Source organism: Phyllobates terribilis, unplaced genomic scaffold (assembly GCF_046119375.1).
Source record: "Phyllobates terribilis strain yellow unplaced genomic scaffold, ASM4611937v1 Scaffold_12__6_contigs__length_324123572, whole genome shotgun sequence".
NCBI classification, from domain to species: Eukaryota; Metazoa; Chordata; class Amphibia; order Anura; family Dendrobatidae; genus Phyllobates; species Phyllobates terribilis.
In genome coordinates this window covers 309,398,801-309,425,155 of record NW_027362772.1, presented here as the reverse complement: position 1 = coordinate 309,425,155, position 26,355 = coordinate 309,398,801, and the positions used below count along the sequence as shown (strand labels likewise).

Genomic DNA, 26,355 nt, shown 5'->3' with positions numbered 1-26,355 from the left:
GGTTGTTCCCCGATGTCAGCGCTGTATACAGACAGGTGCAGGTGTATTCTCCAGATATTAGTGTGAACAGTCCTCAGCTGTGACATTACAGCATGAAGGAGAAACGGTGAAATATGGAGATGTCATTGATCTGCAAATGGTGGAAGATGGAGATGTTCAAACGTCTGGAGAGTGAGGCCCGGGCGGAAATCCCAGCACTTCCACTAAAGGGGTCCAGTCACTGTCCATTATCACCATGTAATAACACCATCATCCCAGGAATAGGATGTTCCTGGTGAAGCCTCTTCATAGCACTGCCCCCCTGGTCTACAAACCGATCTCTGGCTATAAATGCACCAAAGACACAAGCCAGGCTAATCGCTGATGAGTACGGACCTCCACTCCGGCCTCCATTGCTGCAGTCCAGCCTACAGTCTTCATCTGGAGACACCGTGGGCAGTGCCATGGAGAGGACACACCGGTCCTATCCCCAGGATTATGGTTTTGGAGGGGTATTATATCCGGTAGCCGGACCCCTCTAGTCTCCATTCCTGGTCACTAACAGCTCAGGTGTTACATTGATTTGTTGGGGGAACCAGTGGTGCTACTATTTCTCTAAAGTCTAGCAGGAGCCATTTTTCCACACAACAACCCCAGGTCTCATGTTCCTCACACTACTGTGAGCCGCCTGCGTGGCCTAAACCTGCTCCCGTTGCTGCAGAGTCTCCGGACTTGTCTCCATCGAGCACATCGGGGACATCATTGGTCGGTGATCACACAGGAGCTGCCGGCAGCGTCTCCGGACTTGTCTCCATCGAGCACATCAGTGACGTCATTGGTTGGTGACCACACAGGAGCTGCCGGCAGCATCTCCGGACTTGTCTCCCTTGAGCACATCGGGGGCGTCATTGGTCAGTGATCACACAGGAGCTGCCGGCAGCATCTCCGGACTTGTCTCCCTTGAGCACATCGGGGACGTCATTGGTCAGTGATCACACAGGACCTGCCGGCAGCGTCTCCGGACTTGTCTCCCTTGAGCACATCGGGGGCGTCATTAATCGGTGATCACACAGGAGCTGCCGGCAGCGTCTATGGTCTTGTCTCCATCGAGCACATCGGGGGCGTCATTGGTCGGTGACCCACAGGAGATGCCGGCAACGTCTCCGGTCTTGTCTCCCTCAAGCACATTGGGGACGTCATTGGTCGGTGACCACACAGGAGCTGCCGGCAGCATCTCCGGATTTGTCTCCATCGAGCACATCAGGGACGTCATTGGTCAGTGATCACACAGGAGCTGCCGGCAGTGTCTCCGGACTTGTCTCCCTCGAGTACATCGGGGACATCATTGGTCGGTGACCACACAGGAGCTGCCGGCAGCGTCTCCGGACTTGTCTCCCTCAAGCACATTGGGGACATCATTGGTCGGTGATCACACAGGAGCTGCCGGCAGCGTCTCCGGACTTGTCTCCATCGAGCACATCGGGGACGTCATTGGTCGGTGATTGCACAGGAGCTGCCGGCAGCGTCTCCGGTCTTGTCTCCATCGAGCACATCGGGGACCTTATTGGTCGGTCCTCAGACAACCATTAATGACCTCAGAGATTGCAGCCGAGGCCGGAGGTGCTGGGATTTCTGCCCGAGACTCCGGACTGGAGACATCAAGGCATTATGAACATTTATTTCCGATTTTCACCATTTGTAGATCACTGACGTCTCCGTCCGATAATCTCTATCGTTCACCACTTTTCCTTCTTGGTGGTGTAATTTCAATGTTGAGGAGTATATATGATATATACTGTACAGACAGGCATTGCTGCGAGTGTCCTGTGGCCCCAGAGTGATCTCTATCTCCCCTCCACTTTTCAGGGCTTATACTCACAGATATTAGTTGCCTGACACCCAGCCCTACAGATTGTGTCTCCGACTCACCGCACGTTTTACCCTATATACGATGGAAGCATGAAAATCCATGTGATGAGCCGGGCGTGAATTCTTTTATGTTTGGATGAAGTTTTGATAACCTCATTTACATATCCGGTATTACACACCCGCTTTGCTCGTACACTGCCCCGTCTCCCTCTATCTCTCCTAAACACTGTAAGGTGGCTTATGGTCGCGTAGTCGATGGGAGGTATGTATCACAGAGATGGCTGGTCTCTGGGATGTAGCCCGGAGTGTTTCTCTAGTGCACGCATGCACTAAGAGAATCGTTTGGTGCACCTGGAAGCCGGGTTACGGGTAGCTAGTAGAGAACGGGCTGGTCCAGCAACCCTACAATAGATGCTAGAAGTGCGGGCAGGATTCCAGGAAAACGTGTACCTGCCACAGAGATCGATGGATGTCCTGGGTAAAGGCCGCCAGCCAGCCAGAGATGTCCGGAAGCATGGAGGAGCTCCTCAAACACCTGCTGCAAAGCCAACAGCAGCAACATCAACAGCACTTGCAGAGCCAGCAACAGCAGCATCGGGAGCAGCAAGAGACTAATAAACTCCTGATGCAGCAGATTCAGCCCCAACAACAGCAGATGGAACTTCAGAGAGGCCGTCCCAACCCCAAGTCCAGGTGATGATTCACACGTCAGGAAGACGGTAAGGAGAGCATTACAGAAAATGACCCCGGGGAATGACATAGAGGCCTTCCTGACTGTGTTTGAAAGGGTCGCCGAGAGGGAGAAATTTCCGCCAGAGCAGTGGGCCGAGGTGCTGGTGCCATACTTGACGGGGGAGCCCGAGAAGGCTTACTATGACTTGGCTCTGCAGGACGCGAAAGAGTATGGTAAACTCAAGACCGAGATTCTGGCCCGCTTGGGGGTGGCGATGACTGTCAGGGCACAGCGGGTCCACCTCTGGGCGTATTACTGGGACAAACCCCCTAACTCCCAAATGTTTGATCTTTTGCACCTGGTCCAAAAATGGCTGCAGACAGAGTCCTCTACGCCTGCTCAGATGGTAAAGCGAGTAGTAATGGACCGGTTTGTGCATTTCCTGCCAAGGCCAATAAAGACTTGGGTTGCCCAGGGTGATCCCCAGAACGCGGATGAACTGATCGGACTGGTCGACAGATACCAAGGGGTTGAAGGTTCTTTGGCAAGGCAGCCCACTCCATACTGGAGGTCCCACCAGGGGGCGGAAGCCCAAAAGGGGGTGGAGCGCCCAAGGTACAAAGGGGCGGTGGAGGTAGTGCCCAAGGTCCCTACGGGTGATGTCATTTGCTGGAGGTGCCACGGCCCAGGCCATATTGTCGCCCGTTGTCCCCTGACCCCCGAGCAGATGGACTGCAGCATGGGATGCCGTTGTTCATATTACGCTTATCCGGCCTGCAGTGTGAACTGTTCACCCAGCGAGGGGCCACAAGCATGTGAAAGTGAACGGGCGGCAGGTAACGGCGCTGCTAGACTCTCCACTCCAACTGATCCTGGGGAAAAAAGTCGGCGTACGGTGCATTTATGGCGATGCTAAGGACTATCCAATGGCAAGAGTGGACATTGAAACGGCCCACGGTACTGAGTCCCACGAGGTCGGCGTTGTCCAGGACTTGTTGCACCCCATTATTATAGGCTGGGACTTTTGCTTGTTTTGGGATCTGTGGGGGAAGGGCTCCGGGTTCGCTGGCTCGTGTAAGAAACTAGCTAACCCTGATAAGGTATCACCACACCCAGAGCCAGACGGGTTTCCCTTTTGTGTTCTTGTGGGGGATGAGGAGGTAGTGTCCCCTGAGTCTGATATTCCGGAGTTAGGGGTAACCAGAGAGAATTTTGGGTCTGCCCAACATAGAGACCTAACTCTGAAGGAAGCCTTTAACAATGTCACTGTCATAAATGGGGTAGCACAGGAGCCGGGGGCTGACACAGGGTTTCCCCATGTTATGATGAGTGGGGACTTGTACCGTGTCACAAAAGTGAGGGAAGAGCTGGTGGAACAGTTATTGGTGCTGGTGCCCAATGGACTGAGGGTGTTGCACATGGCCCATTCACATGTCTTGGAGGGACATCTGGGAGTGGAAAAAACGCAGGAACGGATCGTGCAAAGGTTCTATTGGCCCGGATGTCACCGGGAAATATTGAAGTATTGCAGGTCTTGCCTTACGTGCCAGTTAACCGCCCCCACCTCTCACTTTTGAAGTCCCCTCGTGCCATTGCCCATTATTGAAGTGCCGTTTGAGAGAATTGCTATGGACTTGGTCGGTCCCCTGGTTAAATCTGCTTGTGGACATCAATACATATTTGTTATCCTGGACTATGCCACCTGCTATCCAGAAGCGATCCCTCTAAGAAACTCTTCCGCCATGAGTATAGCCCTTGAGTTGGTCCATGTTTTTTCCCGAACAGGCTTACCAAAGGAGATCTTGACCGACCAGGGAACTCCCTTTATGGGTAAGGTGATGAGAGAGCTATGCAAAGTCCTGCAAATCTCCCAACTGAGAACGTCAGTATACCATCCTCAGACAAATGACCTGGTGGAAAGGTTTAATAAGACTCTGAAGAGTATGCTGAGGAAGGCCATACAAAAGGACGATAGAGATTGGGACTGTCTCCTACCGTATCTCTTGTTCTCCATCCGAGACATTCCACAGGCCTCTATGGGGTTCTCGCCATTCGAACTCCTGTATGGCCGTCATCCGCGGGGTCTCCTGGACGTCGCAAAGGAAACCTGGGAAGCCGAGGTTACACCCCACAGGAGCGTCATTGAGCACGTCGCTCTGATGCAGGAGAGGATTGGGAAAGTGATGCCCATCGTAAAAGAACATCTCCTCCAAGCACAAGAAGCTCAGGCCAGGGTCTACAACCGGTCAGCCAGAGTGCGGCAATTCAATCCGGGAGACAGAGTTCTCGTGCTATGAGGTGGTTGGAAAAAATTGGTGAAGTGAACTACAAGGATCATCAACCGGGACGACGTAATCCGTACCAGATATACCACGTCAACCTTGTTAAGCTGTGGCAGGACAGAGAGGCTGTGGAAGCTCCATGCTTGCTGGGCAAGCCGGAAGGTGGCGTTGGAGGAGTCGCAATAGTGGAAACGCTAACGAAGGCCCAGGAACAGCAGTGTCGAGAGTTGCTGCAGAAGAACCGGGATCTGTTCTCAGAATTGTCGAGCTGCACAAGGATCATAGAACACGAGGTTCTGACGGAGCCACATGTGCGGGTGAACTTGAAGCCCTATTGGATACCTGAGGCCTGGCGAGAGTGGATCTCTAAAAGGGTGGCTCTTATGCTGAAACTCGGTGTCGTTGAAGAATCCAAGAGCGGTTGGTTGAGCCCAATCGTCTTGGTCCCAAAGCCTGATGGTGAGTGGAGATTCTGCTACGACTATCGGAAGTTGAATGAGGTCTCCAAGTTCGACGCATATCTGATGCCGCGTGTCAATGAGCTGATCGAGAGACTTGTGCCAGCAAGGTACATAACCACCTTGGATTTGACGAAGGGATATTGGCAGATTCCCATGGCACAGGGAGCCAGAGAGAAGACTGCGTTTCCTACACCGGACAGATGCTTCCAGTATGTCCGGATGCCGTGTGGACTGCAGGGGGCCCCTGCAACCTTCCAGAGAGCTATGGATCGAATCCTTGCTCCCCATAAGCAATACGCCGCCGCCAACCTGGACGATATTGTTATCTTCAGCCTGGACTGGGAGAGTCATCTGGAAAAGGTCCAGGCGGTGTTTGATGCTCTAAGGAAGGCGGGATTTTCAATAAACCCGAAGAAATGTGCCATGGGGAAAGAAGAGGCCAAGTACCTCGGATATGTAGTGGGTAGAGGCGAGATCAAACCCCAAATTACTAAAGTGGAAGCAATTTAAACTTGACAGAGACCGCTGTCAAAAAAGCAAGTTAGAGCCTTCCTGAGAATCGTGGGATACTACAGGAGGTTCATCCCAAACTTCACCATGATGGCCGCACCCCTGACTGACCTCTTTAAGGGGACAAATCAGCCATGGCCAAGTGGACTGCAGAGGCGGAGACGGCCTTTCAAGAAATGAAAGTGACTCTGTGTAGGCAACCAGTCCTGGTTGTCCCCGACTTCACAAAAGAGTTTATACTCCAGACAAATGCCTCAGATGTCGGTTTGGGAGCAGTCCTTTCCCAGGAGATACATGGGGAGGAGCTCCCTGCCCTCTACCTGAGTAGGAAGCTGTCCTCCTGAGAGAAAAATTATTCGGTCAAGGAGTGTTTGTCCATAAAGTGGGCAGTGGACACCTTACGGTACTATCTGTTAGGTCGAAAATTTAGATTAGTATCCGACCATGCCCCACTCAGGTGGATGAGGGAAACAAAGGGAAAAAATGCCAGCATCACCCCACTGGTTTTTAGCCCTACAGGACTTTAACTTCCATGTAGAGCATAGAGCCGGAAAGCTACATGGTAATGCCGATGCCCTCTCGAGAATGCCCTGTCTGGTAGTAGAAGGTGCCAAGCCCCACGGCTTTAGGCAGAGGGGGGGGGTATGTAAGGTGGCTAACGGTCGCGTAGTCTATGGCAGGTATGTATCACAGAGATGGCTGGTCTCTGGGATGTAGCCTGGAGTGTTTCTCTAGTGCACATAAGCACTAAGAGGATCGTTTGGTGCACCTGGGAGCCGGGTTACGGGTAGCTAGTAGAGAACGGGCAACCCACATACCTCACCTCTGGGTGTGGTTAACAGCCTATATAATGGAGGTTGTATTTTGGCACATGGTCTGTGTGTCTGGAGGGAGAAGGCCTCCCGTGTATGGTTTGTCTCCAGACTAAGCCAGGACACTGGACGCTACACCCGGCTTTGTGACCACAGCGCTGGCTAACCAGAGACTTTGCTCATAGGACTGTTTTCTTTGTGTTTTGCCTGAACTAAAGGCTGTTTGTTTGCATTTTGCTTTTGACCGGTTTATGAAGTCAATAAACCGTGATGGACATTTAAAGGAACATGCCTCGTATTTTGCCCTACAATACATACACAACATATATCCCCCCTCCACAGGACGTTATAACTGGAGGGTCCCAGAGACCCCGAGCCTTCCATATGGATCAGCGTTACTGAGCATGTGCGACCACTGCTTCATTCACTCTATAGTAGTGGTGGTCGCACATTCACGCAGAAGCCGAGACCCACCGTTCTCAGGACTGGTGGATTCTGGGCAGCCGGACCCCAGCGATCTTACATTTATCATCTTTCTTATGCTTCGGTGATATTTTTTGTATATGAGACCCCTTTAAATCTAAGTGTCTTTTAGAAATGAATTCATGCCCCTTTATTATATGTATTCGATGATGACTTGTGTCATCTCTGCCACCTGCACCAGGGACCCAGCAGCAGCTTTGCCATATTGGTTGCTCATATTATTTGGGGTTTGCTGATTATTCGGAGCTTTCCTTTAATATTCTGCCCGGCACAGCCTGGGTCACCTGCGGTCAGTCCTCCAGGGCCGCAGCGTCAGTCATCCAGCGTGCTTATAATTGTATACACGGCCGGCCATGCACCAACACCATAGATACAGTGTGACCCCCGTGGGCTGTCATGTGGGGGGCCCATGTGTGATGGTGGGGCTCAAGGATATCCCAGCTCTATTACTGCGAAAAACTCCTGGAGAGGTCGGTGAAAGGTTATTATAGGACAATGAATGAGGACAACAAGACTTATATGAAGCCTGACAGAAGAGGACGAGGGGCTGATAGTTCTGGGGATTTGGGGATTTTTCAAGGGACTCGCTGATCATGTTATTGTACTTCACATAGATGCCACAAGAGGGAGATATTTCACCAAGTTTATATGTATTTTTATAGGAATTTTTACTAATGCATCAGTCCAGATCGTCACCCCCCATCAGGCCCCCTACAGATAGACCCCCCCCATCAGGCCCCCAACAGAGCTCCTTATAGATAGAGCCCCCATTTATTTCCCCCCAAGACTAGGGCTCACGTCGACCCCCTCTTCTAAGATTGGGGCTCCCCTCGCCCCCCAGGACTGGGACTCCCGTCGTCCCCCCACCTCTCCTAAGACTGGGACTCCCGTCGTCCCCCCACCTCTCCAAAGATTGGGCCTCCCATCTCCCCCAGGACTGGGACTCCCGTCGTCCCCCCACCTCTCCTAAGACTGGGGCTCCCGTCGTCCCCCAGGAGTGAGGCTCCCGTCACCCTCGCTCTCCTAAGACTGGGACTCCTGTTGCCCCCCTACTCTCCAGGTTGGGGCTTGTGTCGCCCCCCCAGGACTGGGACTCCTTTCAACCCCTCCCCTAAGATTAGGGCTCCCGTCGCCCCACCTCTCCAAAGATTGGCCCTCCCATCGCCCCCAGGACTGTAACTCCCGTTGCCCCCCCACCTCCCCTAAGACTGGGGCTCCCGTCGTCCCCCAGGAGTGAGGCTCCCGTCACCCTCCCTCTCCTAAGACTGGGACTCCTGTTGCCCCCTACTCTCCAGGTTGGGGCTTGTGTCGCCCCCAGGACTGGGACTCCTGTTGACCTCTCCCCTAAAACTGGAGCTCCCATCACCCCCCACACCCCCCTATGATTTAGTATTGCCCCCTTTACAACTAGACCAGTTTCCCCTTTCGCTAATCTTACTGTTTGGCGTCTTGTCTGTTGTGTTACATACGTTGAATTTCAACTTTTCTTCCATTTTATTTTTGCAGATTTGTGCAAAACGCTAGAACGATGTCAATCCCTTTCTCCAACACCCATTATCGCATCCCACGAGGCTTCGCCAACCTCCTGGAAGGGCTGACCAGGGAGGTGCTGAGGGAGCAGCCGAAAGATATTCCAAACTTTGCAGCCAGATACTTTACAGAACTTCTTAAAAAGAGGGAAGGTGAGTTCTGCTGATTACTCACCTGCCACAAAGCAGCAGCTGCAAACTCCCTACCCGCAGTCGGTTACCCCCCCCCCCCCAAGAGGGGCCGCCAGTCCGCGGTGTAGGCACAAAATACCGCCGTTAACCCCTTCCCAAAATAGGACGGACTGATATCTCCTGCGTTAGACGTCAGTGTATTTGGATGCCGGCTGTGCTGCGGAGGCAGCATCCACCTCTACCGGCAGTGTCCAGAGCTACGGGAGAACGCTGCTATTTAACCCCTTACATGTCACGGTCAATCTCCGACAGCAGCATTTAAGGTGTTCCTATCCAAGGGGTGTTCCGTTTATGGGGCCGATCTCGCCCTTTGCTACGTGATCATGGGATGCCGATAGATTGCCATGTAACCGGGCGCCGGCACAGTCACGCCGGATGTTATTCCTCTGGGTCGCAGCCTGACGGGCCGGTGCGGGACGCCCCTTTAATGTCGATCATGGTTGCAGTTGTTGTTTTGTCAGAGGCGGCAGGAAGCGTCTTATTCCTGAGCTGTCATAGATCTCCGGTGATGAGACTGCCGCCACGTTCATGATTTATGGGTTGGCAAACAAGATGGCCGCCTACACTTGACGCAGGTGACAGACTCATTGTAACACAATTTTCGCTAATGGTAGGAGAACGCTTTATCACAGAGCTGCTTCCATGTCAGAGATGGGGAAATGAGTCATTAGTCGACACTTTAGATAATTAGGGCTGAGAGTTTCAGATTTTGTGGTTTACGGCTGAGCAGCGGATCCTCGTTAATCAATATTTAGTCCTTCATGCATCTGAACTTTCTTTGTACAGAGTCTGGATTAGACCCGGCAGAATGGGGCGCCGCCCTAGAGGACAGGTATTACAACAACCACTCCTTTCAGGTAAGTAGCTGCCGGGTGCTAGGCTCATGTGTGGTAGTAAACGAGCTAAAGTCTAACTGTGAAGGTGGATAATTACATGGACACACAACGCACGCACTGTCCTTCCGCAACCGGAAAACATCCCCTGTCGGGGAAAATCTTCTAACGCACAAACTCTGTTGTCTCTTCCCTTGATGATCGGGCAGAGCGCTGATGCAGCTGTCCAGTAGCTTCACGCTCCTTTCTGGCACTCTGTACACTCTCCGAACACTGTTCGGCATCCTGCTACAAATTGTAGGGTCGCCGAAAATGAAAGGAACAACTGGGTAGTCAAGAAGGCAGGGAAGCAGGCTGCATGAGCAGGGGGAGAGCAAGCTGCATGAGCAGGGGGAGAGCAAGCTGCATGAGCAGGGGGAGAGCAAGCTGCATGAGCAGGGGGAGAGCAAGCTGCATGAGCAGGGGGAGAGCAAGCTGCATGAGCAGGGGGAGAGCAAGCTGCATGAGCAGGGGGAGAGCAAGCTGCGTGAGCAGAGGGAGAGCAAGCTGCGTGAGCAGGGGGAGAGCAAGCTGCGTGAGCAGGGGGAGAGCAAGCTGCGTGAGCAGGGGGAGAGCAAGCTGCATGAGCAGGGGGAGAGCAAGCTGCATGAGCAGGGGGAGAGCAAGCTGCATGAGCAGGGGGAGAGCAAGCTGCATGAGCAGGGGGAGAGCAAGCTGCATGAGCAGAGGGAGAGCAAGCTGCGTGAGCAGGGGGAGAGCAAGCTGCGTGAGCAGGGGGAGAGCAAGCTGCATGAGCATGGGGAGAGCAAGCTGCATGAGCAGGGGGAGAGCAAGCTGCATGAGAAGGGGGAGCAGGCTGCGTGAGCAGGGAAAGAGCAAGCTGCGTGAGCAGGGAAAGAGCAAGCTGCGTGAGAAGGGGGAGCAGGCTGCGTGAGAAGAGGGGGGAGCAGGTTGGTTGAAGAGGGGGAGCAGGCTGCGTGACAAGAGGGGGGAGCAGGTTGGTTGAAGAGGGGGGGGATCAGGTTGGGTGAAGCGACTCATCTAGGCAGATTCCTTGTTGCCGTACAGTCTTATTTATTGGTTTTGGATCTCCTGGTTTAGAGGGTACGTCTTCCAGGTCCCCCTCACTGGCTGAAATGTCTCAGAGGGAACTCTGAATGTAATATTGTGTATTTCCAGGTCCTGCTGACTATATGGATGTTTCTGGATGAATGAGCCAGGCTATCTTGGGTGTTTAGACTTGTCACCAGCAGTAGTGGGCCTGCTTGTTGACGGTTTCCTCAAAGCCATTATTAGGGCGTTTGGCTGTGTAGTGGTTACCTCCCTCTGTTGGACAGAATGTAGTGATGGGACAGATAATCAGATGGGTAGTCATTTGGTTAGATGACGAGAGCCACATGTCGCAGCATTGGTGACATAACTGTCCATACGACCAAACGACTGAAACGCGTGGTGGTCCTGAGATCTGCTGCAGGACGGAGAATCTGTTCATTCCTTGCTGCGTTCCTAACGCACGCAGAACTCTGACATATGTCAGTGAACGTGCTCCCCCCTCCCCGCCGCCGGCGCAGCAGGAAGACGGTCTGCATCCAACGCTCCGGCTGAAAGACGACAAGAAAAGCAAAGAGAAAAATCATCCAAAGAAATCACTAAAATTAGAAAATAGCGTATTAACTCTGCGTGTGCCAGGCAAGACTTCACAGCAATCCACAAGCAAGTGAGACCTTCTCACTGGAGAACGGCTGTCAGCGGAGGAAGGTTCCCGATGGGTGAGGGACTTACACAACCATCGGGTGACCTGATGACACATGGGGACGGGCCTGTATACAGCTGTGTACTGTATAGAGGATACATCAGATCCGGGCTGTACACCGTGTGCAATTATTAAGCACTTTGTATTTCTGAGGATAATATTATTACTGATCATCTGTCGTCAGTCCAGATGGTGAATAACCCTCGATATAAAAAAGCAAAAGTAATGATTCTGATCCTGGAGATGGACGTGGGACCCGCTTCAGCTGCTGACTTGTAGTATACAAGGAAATTGTGGGATTAAACGGTACATCGACCATACAACTCCCAACTCTGAATCACCTTTTAATTTAATATCCAAAAATGTAATCATTTTTTTAGAATATGTCGCTGTGAATCACATTAGAATTCAAATAAGTAACAAGAGAGAAACCAAAGACAAGAAAAATACCCAAATAACTGAAAGTAAATGTATAAATTGCACAGTGCAAAAATAATGATAAATAATAAAGGGTATTTAGTTAGCATAATTTTGATCAAAATAATGTGAAAGCCATCCCGCCACTTCACGGCAACCCTTATGGGACAGTCCTAACTCTAATATTAAAAACCTTTACATTTGTCAAGATCTGGTCTGGTCGTTATGTCTCCTTTCTATATCATAAGGATATCATCAATATAATGACCAGACCAGACTATATCAGTCTCTTATGGATTGTCATCAGTGTATACAAGAAAACTTTCCCTCCTCACCTCGGCCGTGTCTCTGAGCACCTTGTACTTCTGTGTCTTGCTCAGTAGTGGTCGGGCTCAGCCTCCTCACATCGGCCTTGTCTCCGAGCACTGAACACCTTATACTTCTGTGTCTTGCTCAGTGGTGGTCGGGCTCAGCCTCCTCACCTCGGCCGTGTCTCTGAGCACCTTGTACTTCTGTGTCTTGCTCCGTAGTGGTCGGGGTCAGCCTCCTCACCTTGGTCTGGTCTCTGAGCACTGAACACCTTGTACTTCTGTGTCTTGCTCAGTGGTGGTCGGGCTCAGCCTCCTCACCTCGGCCTTGTCTCTGAGCACTGAACACCTTGTACTTCTGTGTCTTGCTCAGTGGTGGTCGGGCTCAGCCTCCTCACCTCGGCCGCGTCTCTGAGCACTGAACACCTTGTACTTCTGTGTCTTGCTCAGTGGTGGTCGGGCTCAGCCTCCTCACCTCGGCCGTGTCTCTGAGCACTGAACACCTTGTACTTCTGTGTCTTGCTCAGTGGTGGTCGGGCTCAGCCTCCTCACCTCGGCCGTGTCTCTGAGCACTGAACACCTTGTACTTCTGTGTCTTGTTCAGTGGTGGTCGGGCTCAGCCTCCTCACCTCGGCCGTGTCTCTGAGCACTGAACACCTTGTACTTCTGTGTCTTGCTCAGTGGTGGTCGGGCTCAGCCTCCTCACCTCGGCCGTGTCTCTGAACACCTTATACTTCTGTGTCTTGCTCAGTGGTGGTCGGGCTCAGCCTCCTCACCTCGGCCGTGTCTCTGAACACCTTATACTTCTGTGTCTTGCTCAGTGGTGGTCGGGCTCAGCCTCCTCTCCTCGGCCGTGTCTCTGAACACCTTATACTTCTGTGTCTTGCTCAGTGGTGGTCGGGCTCAGCCTCCTCACCTCGGCCTTGTCTCTGAACACCTTGTACTTCTGTGTCTTGCTCAGTGGTGGTCGGGCTCAGCCTCCTCACCTCGGCCGTGTCTCTGAGCACCTTGTACTTCTGTGTCTTGCTCAGTGGTGGTCGGGCTCAGCCTCCTCACCTCGGCCGTGTCTCTGAACACCTTGTACTTCTGTGTCTTGCTCAGTGGTGGTCGGGCTCAGCCTCCTCACCTCAGCTGTACATGGCTGTGTCCTATATACCATTTGTGGTGGTGATCACTGTTTTTTTTTTTGTCTGTACCCCCCGCCCCCCGGGGTCTCATGAGAATTGCAGTAAAGGGAAACTTTCCATCGCACTTGGGGCCCCGCAGAGTTCGGTATCCGGTTCCGTCGTCGTCGTCGTCTTCTGGGAAATCTTGTGTTAGGAAGTTGCTGGAGTTTATCGAGACTTTATTGTGATTGTAGCATCCAGAAGAAAAGCCGCTCACTGCACGCTCCGAAGACGTCTCCAGCGCTGGGGGTCTCACATCATCCATCCAAGAGGAGGGTGGACGTAAGGTAAGTGGGCAATGTTCTGCAGTGTCCTCCTCTAGTATAGAGCAATGTTCTGCAGTGTCCTCCTCTAGTATAGAGCAATGTTCTGCAGTGTCCTCCTCTAGTATAGAGCAATGTTCTGCAGTGTCTTCCTCTAGTATAGAGCAATGTTCTGCAGTGTCCTCCTTTAGTATAGAGCAATGTTCTGCAGTGTCCTCCTCTAGTATAGAGCAATGTTCTGCAGTGTTCTCCTCTAGTATAGAGCAATGTTCTGCAGTGTCTTCCTCTAGTAAAGAGCAATGTTCTGCAGTGTCCTCCTCTAGTATAGAGCAATGTTCTGCAGTGTCCTCCTCTAGTATAGAGCAATGTTCTGCAGTGTCCTCCTCTAGTATAGAGCAATGTTCTGCAGTGTTCTCCTCTAGTATAGAGCAATGTTCTGCAGTGTCCTCGTCTAGTATAGAGCAATGTTCTGCAGTGTCCTCCTCTAGTATAGAGCAATGTTCTGCAGTGTTCTCCTCTAGTATAGAGCAATGTTCTGCAGTGTCCTCCTCTAGTATAGAGCAATGTTCTGCAGTGTCTTCCTCTAGTATAGAGCAATGTTCTGCAGTGTCTTCCTCTAGTATAGAGCAATGTTCTGCAGTGTCTTCCTCTAGTACAGAGCAATGTTCTGCAGTGTCCTCCTCTAGTACAGAGCAATGTTCTGCAGTGTCCTCCTCTAGTAAAGAGCAATGTTCTGCAGTGTCCTCCTCTAGTAAAGAGCAATGTTCTGCAGTGTCCTCCTCTAGTATAGAGCAATGTTCTGCAGTGTCCTCCTCTAGTATAGAGCAATGTTCTGCAGTGTTCTCCTCTAGTATAGAGCAATGTTCTGCAGTGTCCTCGTCTAGTATAGAGCAATGTTCTGCAGTGTCCTCCTCTAGTGTAGAGCAATGTTCTGCAGTGTTCTCCTCTAGTATAGAGCAATGTTCTGCAGTGTCCTCCTCTAGTATAGAGCAATGTTCTGCAGTGTCTTCCTCTAGTAAAGAGCAATGTTCTGCAGTGTCCTCCTCTAGTATAGAGCAATGTTCTGCCGTGTTCTCCTCTAGTATAGAGCAATGTTCTGCCGTGTTCTCCTCTAGTATAGAGCAAAGTTCTGCAGTATCCTCCTCTAGTATTGAGCAATGTTCTGCAGTACCCTCCTCTAGTATAGAGCAATGTTCTGCAGTGTCCTCCTCTAGTATAGAGCAATGTTCTGCAGTGTCCTCCTCTAGTATAGAGCAATGTTCTGCAGTGTTCTCCTCTAGTATAGAGCAATGTTCTGCAGTGTTCTCCTCTAGTATAGAGCAATGTTCTGCAGTGTTCTCCTCTAGTATAGAGCAATGTTCTGCAATGCCCTCCTCTAGTATAGAACAATGTTCTGCAGTGTCCTCCTTTAGTATAGAGCAATGTTCTGCAGTGTCCTCCTCTAGTATACAGCAATGTTCTGCAGTGTCCTCCTCTAGTATACAGCAATGTTCTGCAGTGCCCTCCTCTAGTACAGAGCGATGTTCTGCAGTGTCCTCCTCTAGTATACAGCGATGTTCTGCAGTGTCCTCCTCTAGTATACAGCAATGTTCTGCAGTGTTCTCCTCTAGTATAGAGCAATGTTCTGCAGTGTCCTCTTCTAGTATACAGCAATGTTCTGCAGTGTCCTCCTCTAGTATAGAGCAATGTTCTGCAGTGCCCTCCTGTAGTATAGAGCAATGTTCTGCAGTGCCCTCCTGTAGTATAGAGCAATGTTCTGCAGTGTCCTCCTCTAGTATAGAGCAATGTTCTGCAGTGTTCTCCTCTAGTATAGAGCAATGTTCTGCAGTGTCCTCTTCTAGTATACAGCAATGTTCTGCAGTGTTCTCCTCTAGTATAGAGCAATGTTCTGCAGTGTCCTCCTCTAGTATAGAGCAATGTTCTGCAGTGTTCTCCTCTAGTATAGAGCAATGTTCTGCAGTGTCCTCCTCTAGTATACAGCAATGTTCTGCAGTGTTCTCCTCTAGTATAGAGCAATGTTCTGCAGTGTTCTCCTCTAGTATAGAGCAATGTTCTGCAGTGCCCTCCTGTAGTATAGAGCAATGTTCTGCAGTGTTCTCCTCTAGTATAGAGCAATGTTCTGCAGTGCCCTCCTGTAGTATAGAGCAATGTTCTGCAGTGTTCTCCTCTAGTATAGAGCAATGTTCTGCAGTGCCCTCCTGTAGTATAGAGCAATGTTCTGCAGTGTCCTCCTTTGTTGTGGAGTCTCATCCTCTCGCACATGTCAGGTGGTTCCAGATAAGCATTTTGTGACTTTATAGTAATGATTTTTTTGCTATCTTAATTCATAGCTTGTCGAGGACAGCGCCCCCTCTGCCCAGACTGAAGATTTAAGTGACAGAAGGAAAAGTGTCCTTCTCCTGGAGAACTCAGAGGACGCTGCAGACTCACAACCTCGCCCATCATCCTCCCAGACAGCGGAGCACAAGGTAGAAAGAGCTGAGACCTGCGGCGCCGATGTCTACAGGTGCCCGCTGTGTCTCAGATTGGTGGCCGTGGGCGTCTCGCTGTCCTCTCTCAGCAGATTTAGTTTTCTTTCCTTATAACTCCTGTCACTACAGGAATGATAGCAGTGGAAAGCTAGAAATACTGAAGGTAGAGAGAAAATAATGGGGTCGTGCAATACGATGGCTGCGGTGTAGGGAGGGCCACGTTGTGGGGAGGAGAGCGGCACTGTAAGGAGGGCGGCGCTGTATAGAGGGCCACACTCTGGGAAGGAGAGCCGCACTATGGGGAGGAGGGCCACACTCTGGGAAGGAGAGCCGCACTATGGGGAGGAGGGCCACGCTGTGGGGAGGAGGGCCATGCTGTGGGGAGGAGGGCCACGCTGTGGGGAGGAGGGCCACGCTGTGGGGAGGAGGGCCACGCTGTGGGATGGAGAGCCGCACTGTGGGATGGAGAGCCACGCTGTGGGAAGGAGAGCCACCTGTGGGATGGAGAGCCGCACTGTGGGAAGCAGAGCCACCTGTGGGAAGGAGAGCCACGCTGTGGGGAGGAGGGCCACGCTGTGGGGAGGAGGGCCACGCTGTGGGATGGAGAGCCGCACTGTGGGATGGAGAGCCACGCTGTGGAAGGAGAGCCACCTGTGGGATGGAGAGCCGCACTGTGGGAAGGAGAGCCACCTGTGGGAAGGAGTGCCACGCTGTGGGGAGGAGGGCCACGCTGTGGGATGGAGAGCCGCACTGTGGGATGGAGAGCCACGCTGTGGGAAGGAGAGCCACGCTGTGGGAAGGAGAGCCGCACTGTGGGAAGGAGAGCCACCTGTGGGAAGGAGAGCCACGCTGTGGGGAGGAGGGCCACGCTGTGGGATGGAGAGCCGCACTGTGGGAAGGAGAGCCACGCTGTGGGAAGGAGAGCCACCTGTGGGATGGAGAGCCGCACTGTGGGAAGGAGAGCCACCTGTGGGAAGGAGAGCCACGCTGTGGGGAGAAGGGCCACGCTGTGGGATGGAGAGCCGCATTGTGGGAAGAGGGCCGCACTGTGGGAAGGAGAGCCAAGCTGTGGGGAGGAGGGCCACGCTGTGGGATGGAGAGCCGCACTGTGGGGAGGAGGGCCACGCTGTGGGATGGAGAGCCGCACTGTGGGAAGGAGAGCCACGCTGTGGGAAGGAGAGCCACCTGTGGGATGGAGAGCCACCTGTGGGATGGAGAGCCGCACTGTGGGAAGGAGAGCCACGCTGTGGGATGGAGAGCCACCTGTGGGATGGAGAGCCGCACTGTGGGAAGGAGAGCCACCTGTGGGAAGGAGAGCCACGCTTTGGGGAGAAGGGCCACGCTGTGGGATGGAGAGACGCATTGTGGGAAGAGGGCCGCACTGTGGGAAGGAGAGCCAAGCTGTGGGGAGGAGTGCCACGCTGTGGGAAGGAGAACTGCACTATGGGGAGGACGGCCACGCTGCCTGTGGGGAGGAGGGCCACACTGTGGGAAGGAGAGCTGCGCTGTAGGGAGGAGGGTGGCGCTGTATAGAGGGCCACGCTGTGGGAAGGAGAGCTTCACTGTGGGGAGGAAGGCCACGCTGTGGGAAGGAGAGCTGCATTGTGGGGAGGAGGGCCGCGCTGTATAGTAGGCTGCACTGTGGAGAGGAGGGCGGCGCTGTATAGAGGGCCGCGCTGTGGGGATGAGGGCGGCACTTTAGGGAGGGCCGCGCTGTGGGAAGGAGGGCCGCGCTGTAGAGGGGCCGCTCTGTGGGGAGGATGGCCTTTCTGTAGGGAGCGTAGAGCCGCGCTGTGGGGAGCAGGGCCGCGCTGTGGGGAGCAGGGCTGCACTGTGGGGAGCAGGGCTGCGCTGTAGGGAGGGGAGGGTCGCGCTGTGTGGGGAGGAGGGCCGCATTGTGGGGAGGAGGGCCACTCTGTAGGAAGGGGAGGGCCACTCTGTAGGGAGGGGAGGGCCGCACTGTGGGGAGGAGGGCCACGCGGTGGGGAGGAGAGCCGCGTTGTAGCTAGGGCTGCGCTGTGTAGAGGGCTGCGCTGTGGGAAGGAGGGCGGCACTGTAGGGAAGGGATGGCCGCGCTGTAGGGAGGGGATGGCCGCGCTGTAGGGAAGGGATGGCCGCGCTGTAGGGAAGGGATGGCCGCGCTGTAGGGAGGGGATGGCCGCGCTGTAGGGAGGGGATGGCCGCGCTGTAGGGAAGGGATGGCCGCGCTGTAGGGAAGGGATGGCCGCGCTGTAGGGAAGGGATGACCGCGCTGTAGGGAGGGGATGGCCGCGCTGTAGGGAGGGGATGGCCGCGCTTTGGGGAGGATGGCCGCGCTGTAGGGAGAGGATGGCCGCGCTGTAGGGAGGGGATGGCCGCGCTGTAGGGAGGGGATGGCCGCGCTGTGGGGAGGAGGGCCGCGCTGTGGGAAGATCTGTGTGAGCTCAGCGGGATGGCAGAGAAGTGGAGTTACATTGGGAAAAGAGAGAGAAAAACTAAGGACAACTGCTCTTACTCAGGTCCAGTCCATGCGTGAGTCGTCCAGATGCGGAGCCCCCGGGGCCCAGCACACACTTCACCGGACTGGGAATAAACGTCTGTTCTCCATAATGGATTTTACACGTCGACACTCGCTGATCCTTCTCTAATGTCATTGCAGTTTAATGAAATGCACTTTCTAGCTGCTCATGAAATATGCATGGCCCAGCCGCATTAGACGTCTGCAGATAGCGGGATCTTCATGTGCACAAATTATATCAAAATACAAAAATGGGGTTTGTCCTGAAAAAACACAAGGATGGAGACACATGAGAATCTGACGATTTCCACTGCGTCCTCTGCCAGATCCCAGAAGAAACCAGACCCTGCTATGAATAGGCGGTGCCAAATGTACAGTGGCTTGTGAAAGTATTCACCCCCTTGGCATTTTTCGTGTTTTGCTACCTCTCAACCTTGAATTTCACAGTTTTTTTGAGGATTTACATCAGTTCTTGTAGAGAACATTCCGACAACTATGAACATTTGGTTTTCTTTTTATTGTGAAGCAAACAACAAATAGGACAAAATAACTGAAAAAGTATGCATAACTATTCACCCCCTAAAGTCAGTACTTTGTACAGCCTTCTTTTGCGGCAATTACAGCTGCAAGTTGCTTTGGATAAGTCTGTTTGAGCTTTCCTCATCTAGCCCCAGCGATTTATGCCCAATCCTCAAGGCAAAACTGCTCCAGCTCCTTCAGGTTAGATGGTTTCCTCTGGTGAACAGCAATCTTCAGGTCTGACCACAGATTTTCCATTGGATTAAGGTCTGGGCTGTGACTCAGGCACTCCAGGACATTTACATGTTTCCCCTTAAACCACTCGAGTGTTGCTTTAGCAGTATGCTTTGGGTCATTGTCTTGTTGGAAGGTGAACCCCCATCCCAGTCTCAAATCACTGACAGACTGAAACAGGTTTTGCTCAATAATATCCCTGTATTTCACACCATCCATCTTCCCCTTGACTGGGCCCATTTTGCCTGTCCCTGCTGCTGAAAAACATCCCCACAGCATGATGCTGCCACCACCACGTTTCACTGTTGGGGTGGTGTTCTTGGGATGATGACCTGTGTTCGTTTGGTGCCAGACATAGTGTGAAGGATCGCACCTTACCACCCCGCCTGACGTCAAGGATCCCATGATACTGTTCTGCACTTGCACCAACATGACGTTCCGCACTCCCTGGGAACACGTAAGGCCAGATTGGTAGCTTTACACAAACACCACCTGTCCACATGAGCTCAGAGAGGCACAGGGAGAAGAAGTGGCCCACCCAGAAACTGACAATCTGCTCACACCCCTGACAGGCTGAGAGGCCCCTTTCACTAGCCCCAGTGAAACAACTAGCCCCAGTGAAACAGAACCTTATCAGCCCGGTAGAGCCGCCACCAGTTCCTAGTTCAATATAAGCCCAGTCCGTTAACAGGAATTTTGTCGGGCCAGAACCCAGCCCAGATAACATGGGAAGTTAAACCGAGAAACAGACTTGTGGATCGAGGTAAAAGAGAAGCCCAAGGTTAAATTATATATTTAATCGCCTTAAAGGCACACTAGACAATACACTATATACACAAGGGTTATACATACAGTCAGGTCCATATATATTTGGACAGAGACAACATTTTTCTAATTTTGGTTCTAGACATTACCACAATGAATTTTAAACAAAACAATTCAGATGCAGTTGAAGTTCAGACTTTTAGCTTTCATTTGAGGGGATCCACATTAAAATTGGATGAAGGGTTTAGGAGTTTCAGCTCCTTAACATGTGCCACCCTGTTTTTAAAGGGACCAAAAGTAATTGGACAGATTAAATAATTGTAAATAAAATGTTCATTTCTAGTACTTGGTTGAAAACCCTTTGTTGGCAATGACTGCCTGAAGTCTTGAACTCATGGACATCACCAGACGCTGGGTTTCCTCCTTTTTGATGCTCTGCCAGGCCTTCACTGCGGTGGTTTTCAGTTGCTGTTTGTTTGTGGGCCTTTCTGTCTGAAGTTTAGTCTTTAACAAGTGAGATGCATGCTCAATTGGCTTGAGATCAGGTGAATGACTTGGCCATTCAAGAATATTCCACTTCTTTGCTTTAATAAACTCCTGGGTTGCTTTGGCTTTATGTTTTGGGTCATTGTCCATCTGTAGTATGAAACGACGACCAATCAGTTTGGCTGCATTCGGCTGGATCTGAGCACACAGTATGGCTCTGAATACATCAGAATTCATTCGGCTGCTTCTGTCCTGTGTCACATCATCAATAAACACTAGTGACCCAGTGCCACTGGCCGCCATGCATGCCCAAGCCATCACACTGCCTCCGCCGTGTTTTACAGATGATGTGGTATGCTTTGGATCATGAGCTGTACCACGCCTTCGCCATACTTTTCTCTTTCCATCATTCTGGTAGATGTTGATCTTGGTTTCATCTGTCCAAAGAATGTTCTTCCAGAACTGTGCTGGCTTTTTTAGATGTTTTTTAGCAAAGTCCAGTCTAGGCTTTTTATTCTTGATGCTTATGAGTGGCTTGCACCGTGCAGTGAACCCTCTGTAGTTACTTTCATGCAGTCTTCTCTTTATGGTAGATTTGGATATTGATACGCCCCCTCCTGGAGAGTGGTGGTCACCTGGTTGGCTGTTGTGAAGGGGTTTCTCTTCACCATGGAGATTATTCTGCGATCATCCACCACTGTTGTCTTTTTGCATTGATGAGTTCACCAGTGCTTTCTTTCTTTCTCAGGATGTACCAAACTGTCGATTTTGCCACTCCTAATATTGTAGCAATTTCTCGGATGGGTTTTTTCTGTTTTTGCAGCTTAAGGATGGCTTGTTTCACCTGCATGGAGAGCTCCTTTGACCGCATGTTTACTTCACAGCAAAACCTTCCAAATGCAAGCACCGCACCTCAAATCAACTCCAGGCCTTTTATCTGCTTAATTGAGAAAGACATAACGAAGGGATTGCCCACACCTGTCCATGAAATAGCCTTGGAGTCAATTGTCCAATTACTTTTGGTCCCTTTAAAAACAGGGTGGCCCATGTTAAGGAGCTGAAACTCCTAAACCCTTCATCCAATTTTAATGTGGATCCCCTCAAATGAAAGCTGAAAGTCTGAACTTCAACTGCATCTGAATTGTTTTGTTTAAAATTCATTGTGGTAATGTCTAGAACCAAAATCAGAAAAATGTTCTCTCTGTCCAAATATATATGGACCTAACTGTATATAATGGTCAGATATGCAAATACAAGAGTGGTAGGACAAAATATAAGCAGAATGTAAGATAGATGGAAGGCCTGCTTGTGGGGGAGGGGCTGCCACCTGGGAAGCGTGTGTACCCCTCTGTTCTTGGACTTTTCCCCACAGGATATGTCGTTGTGACCTCCCCGGAAAAAAGCAATAGGCCCAGGTTTACACAAGCATTTAACCCCTTTGGTGTCACTTCCCTCTTGTCCCCTTGATATTTGTAGCTAAATCTCCCAAAACCTGTGAAAGATCATAACTCCTTTCTGGACGGTTCTAGGGCGGTGGTTCTTGCGCCATTGGATCCAACTGGGCCCCTGCTACGCGTGGAGACTAAACACAGCTCTGCTATCTGGTTTCTACTAGCTGTTCTATATATCTCCCTATCCCTATGAGCTAGAACGGGTCGAGATCCAGACCGGCGCTCGCCATGTCCAAGGGATCTCGGAAATATACACGATGTCCGGCTAGGACGTATAATATTTCCATAACTCCTAGGAGCTTGCATACTAGCTACCTGGTGGGAGTGTAAATCCTGACTTTGCAGCTGAAAGGCAGAACCACCATCGGAGCCAGGTGTCTTATTACAACTGCACAAGATGAAGGATGATTGTAAGCTGCCATTACATTATTTCATGGTGGTGTTTGGAGATCCCCTTGGTCTTCATGGTGTTGTTTGGAGATCTCCTTGGTCTTCATGGTGGTTTTTGGAGATCCCCTTGGTCTTCATGGTGGTGTTTGGAGATCCCCTTGGTCTTCATGGTGGTGTTTGGAGATCTCCTTGGTCTTCATGGTGGTGTTTGGAGATCCCCTTGGTCTTCATGGTGTTGTTTGGAGATCTCCTTGGTCTTCATGGTGGTGTTTGGAGATCTCCTTGGTCTTCATGGTGGTGTTTGGAGATCTCCTTGGTCTTCGTGGTGTTGTTTGAAGATCCCCTTGGTCTTCATGGTGGTATTTGGAGATCTCCTTGGTCTTCATGGTGGTGTTTGGAGATCTCCTTGGTCTTCATGGTGGTGTTTGGAGATCTCCTTGGTCTTCATGGTGTTGTTTGGAGATCTCCTCTGTCTTCATGGTGGTATTTGGAGATCTCCTTGGTCTTCATGGTGGTGTTTGGAGATCTCCTTGGTCTTCATGGTGGTGTTTGGAGATCTCCTTGGTCTTCATGGTGTTGTTTGGAGATCTCCTTGGTCTTCATGGTGGTTTTTGGAGATCCCCTTGGTCTTCATGGTGGTGTTTGGAGATCCCCTTGGTCTTCATGGTGGTGTTTGGAGATCCCCTTGGTCTTCATGGTGGTGTTTGGAGATCCCCTTGGTCTTCATGGTGGTGTTTGGAGATCTCCTTGGTCTTCATGGTGGTGTTTAGAGATCCCCTTGGTCTTCATGGTGTTGTTTGGAGATCTCCTTGGTCTTCATGGTGGTGTTTGGAGATCTCCTTGGTCTTCATGGTGGTGTTTGGAGATCTCCTTGGTCTTCATGGTGTTGTTTGAAGATCCCCTTGGTCTTCATGGTGGTATTTGGAGATCTCCTTGGTCTTCATGGTGGTGTTTGGAGATCTCCTTGGTCTTCATGGTGGTGTTTGGAGATCTCCTCGGTCTTCATGGTGTTGTTTGGAGATCTCCTCGGTCTTCATGGTGGTGTTTGGAGATCTCCTTGGTCTTCATGGTGGTGTTTGGAGATCTCCTTGGTCTTCATGGTGGTGTTTGGAGATCTCCTTGGTCTTCATGGTGGTGTTTGGAGATCTCCTCGGTCTTCATGGTGGTGTTTGGAGATCTCCTCTGTCTTCATGGTGGTGTTTGGAGATCTCCTTGGTCTTCATGGTGTTGTTTGGAGATCTCCTCGGTCTTCATGGTGTTGTTTGGAGATCTCCTTGGTCTTCATGGTGTTGTTTGGTTAGTGGTGCCTCTTGTTAATGGTGTTGCAGCCTCTGTGGCCTTTCAGAAATGGTAAAGTGTATATACTGATAGATATGTGACATTAGATTGCACACAGGGGGGCGTCCTATCACTAAGCATGGGACTTATGAAGGGAATTGTTTGCACCGGAAATTTTAGGGGCTTCATAGCAAAAGGGGTGACTACATATGCACATGCCAATTTTTAGTTATTTGATCCCATAAATGTAAATTATGCTTATATTCTTCTCACTTCACTTCACCAACTTAGACCATTTAGTGCTGATGCATCAGACACAAATCAGATTACAAAAATATTAACACACAGGTTGTAATGTAACAAAGTAGATAAAAAGCCAAGGGGGGTGAATACTTTTGCAAGCCACTGTATGTGACGGCCACTTATCTCCTACTCTTCTAGTGACATCATACACCTCTGTGGCCGCACTAAATGGTCCTGTATATACTATGTACAGTGATGTAACTGACCGCTATCACTGGTCTACGGACAGCTGTGAACACTGACACCTGGGGCAATTGTAGCCCAGCGCCCCAAAGAACGGTCCGTATGGGAGGCAGAGGAACGCCAGGCCACTCCCCTAAGTGATCGAGGAATCATGTAACTCCACCCATGCTGCTGTAGCTCCACCCAGAAATACCCTGACTCCACCCATTTTATTTTTCACTCCTGTCTCTTTAATAGGCGTCATCTGCCCAGAACTTCTATCCTGTCTCCCTATTAATCTAGGACGCAACAAACGGGACTTTCCCATCTCACCGCTTGTAATTATATTGTCCTCAGCATTTAATTAGTGGCCATTCAGGACTCGTACAGTAACGAGAAGATCTCACATTGCAGATGATATGCTGATCCGGGGTCTCCTGCAGATAATGAACCTGCAGAGGAGGTTATGATGCCCCCACCATAGAGAGCCGTCCCCATGTCACCAACATGTCTCCTGATTTCCCCACAGACATGACCTCATGACCTTTCAGCTAGACTAAGCATTAATGGGGTGAAGGGAGGAAGATTCTGCCAGACCCCTCTATCCTGCCTCATCATACGGGCTCCTCTCTCCCCCATCTCTGCCCTCTGGCTCCTCTGTCCCCCATCTCTGCCTGCACACCCCCCCGCCACCCCACCCATCTCCGCCTGTGGGCTCCTCTGTCCCCCCCCCATGTCTGCCTGCACCCTCCTATGCCTCCCCCCCCCCATCTCTGCCTATGGGCTCCTCTGTCCCCCCCCATCTCTGTCTGCGGGTTTCTCTGTCCCCCCCCCCCCATGTCTGCCTGCACCCTCCTATGCCTCCCCCCCCCCATCTCCGCCTATGGGCTCCTCTGTCCCCCCTCATCTCTGTCTGCGGGCTTCTCTGTCGTCGCCCCCCCCCCCCCCCATCTCTGCCTGCGGGCTCCTCTGCCCCTCTTCTCTGCCTTCGGCCTCCTCTGTCCCCCTTCTCTGCCTGCGGCCTCCTCTGTCCCCCTTCTCTGCCTGCGGCCTCCTCTGTCCCCCTTCCCTGCCTTTGGCCTCCTCTGTCCCCCTTCTCTGCCTCTGGCCTCCTCTGTCCCCCCTCTCTGCCTGCGGGCTCCTCTGTCCCCCCTCTCTGCCTGCGGGCTCCTCTGTCCCCCCTCTCTGCCTGCGGGCTCCTCTGTCCCCCCTCTCTGCCTGCGGGCTCCTCTGCCTCCCTTCTCTGCCTGCGGCCTCCTCTGTCCCCCCATCTCTGCCTGCGGCCTCTTCTGTCCCCCTTCTCTGCCTGCGGCCTCCTCTGTCCCCCTTCTCTGCCTGCGGCCTCCTCTGTCCCCCCATCTCTGCCTGCGGCCTCCTCTGTCCCCCTTCTCTGCCTTTGGCCTCCTCTGTCCCGCTTCTCTGCCTCTGGCCTCCTCTGTCCCCCCTCTCTGCCTGCAGGCTCTTCTGTCCCCCCTCTCTGCCTTCGGGCTCCTCTGTTCCCCTTCTCTGCCTTTGGACTCCTCTGTCCCCCTTCTCTGCCTGCGGCCTCCTCTGTCCCCCTTCTCTGCCTGCAGCCTCCTCTGTCCCTCTTCTCTGCCTGCGGCCTCCTCTGTCCTCCTTCTCTGCCTGCGGCCTCCTCTGTCCCCCTTCTCTGCCTGCGGCCTCCTTTGTCCCCTTCTCTGCGTGCGGCCTTCTCTGCCTGCGGCCTCCTCTGTCCCCCTTCTCTGCCTGCGGCCTCCTCTGTCCCCCTTCTCTGCCTGCGGCCTCCTCTGCCCCCTTCTCTGCCTGCAGCCTCCTCTGTCCCCCTTCTCTGCCTGCGGCCTCCTCTGTCCCCCTTCTCTGCCTGCGGCCTCTTCTGTCCCCCATCTCTGCCTTCGGCTTCCTCTGCCCCCTTCTCTGCCTGCGGCCTCTTCTGTCCCCCATCTCTGCCTTCGGCTTCCTCTGTCCCCCTTCTCTGCCTGCAGCCTCCTCTGTCCCCCTTCTCTGCCTGCGGCCTCTTCTGTCCCCCATCTCTGCCTTCGGCTTCCTCTGCCCCCTTCTCTGCCTGCGGCCTCCTCTGTCCCCCTTCTCTGCCTGCGGCCTCTTCTGTCCCCCATCTCTGCCTTCGGCTTCCTCTGCCCCCTTCTCTGCCTGCGGCCTCCTTTGTCCCTCTTCTCTGCCTGCGGCCTCTTCTGTCCCCCATCTCTGCCTTCGGCTTCCTCTGCCCCCTTCTCTGCCTGCGGCCTCCTCTGTCCCCCCTCTCTGCCTTCGGGCTCCTCTGTTCCCCTTC

At 52.3% G+C, this 26,355-nt stretch overlaps 1 protein-coding gene across 3 annotated transcripts in view; it reads left to right on the top strand.

Annotated features, from left to right (window-relative positions):
• Nucleotides 1–26,355, top strand: part of SPA17 (sperm autoantigenic protein 17) — a 64,635-nt gene that overhangs the window by 4,654 nt on the left and 33,626 nt on the right. For all 3 annotated transcript variants that reach the window (XM_073657377.1, XM_073657379.1, XM_073657378.1), the window contains exons 2-5: nt 8,576–8,751; nt 9,577–9,647; nt 13,462–13,554; nt 15,861–15,998. In XM_073657377.1, the coding sequence (XP_073513478.1) occupies nt 8,598–8,751; nt 9,577–9,647; nt 13,462–13,554; nt 15,861–15,998 (456 nt within the window). In that variant the 5' untranslated portion in view covers nt 8,576–8,597. The remainder of the gene's footprint in view (nt 1–8,575; nt 8,752–9,576; nt 9,648–13,461; nt 13,555–15,860; nt 15,999–26,355) is intronic.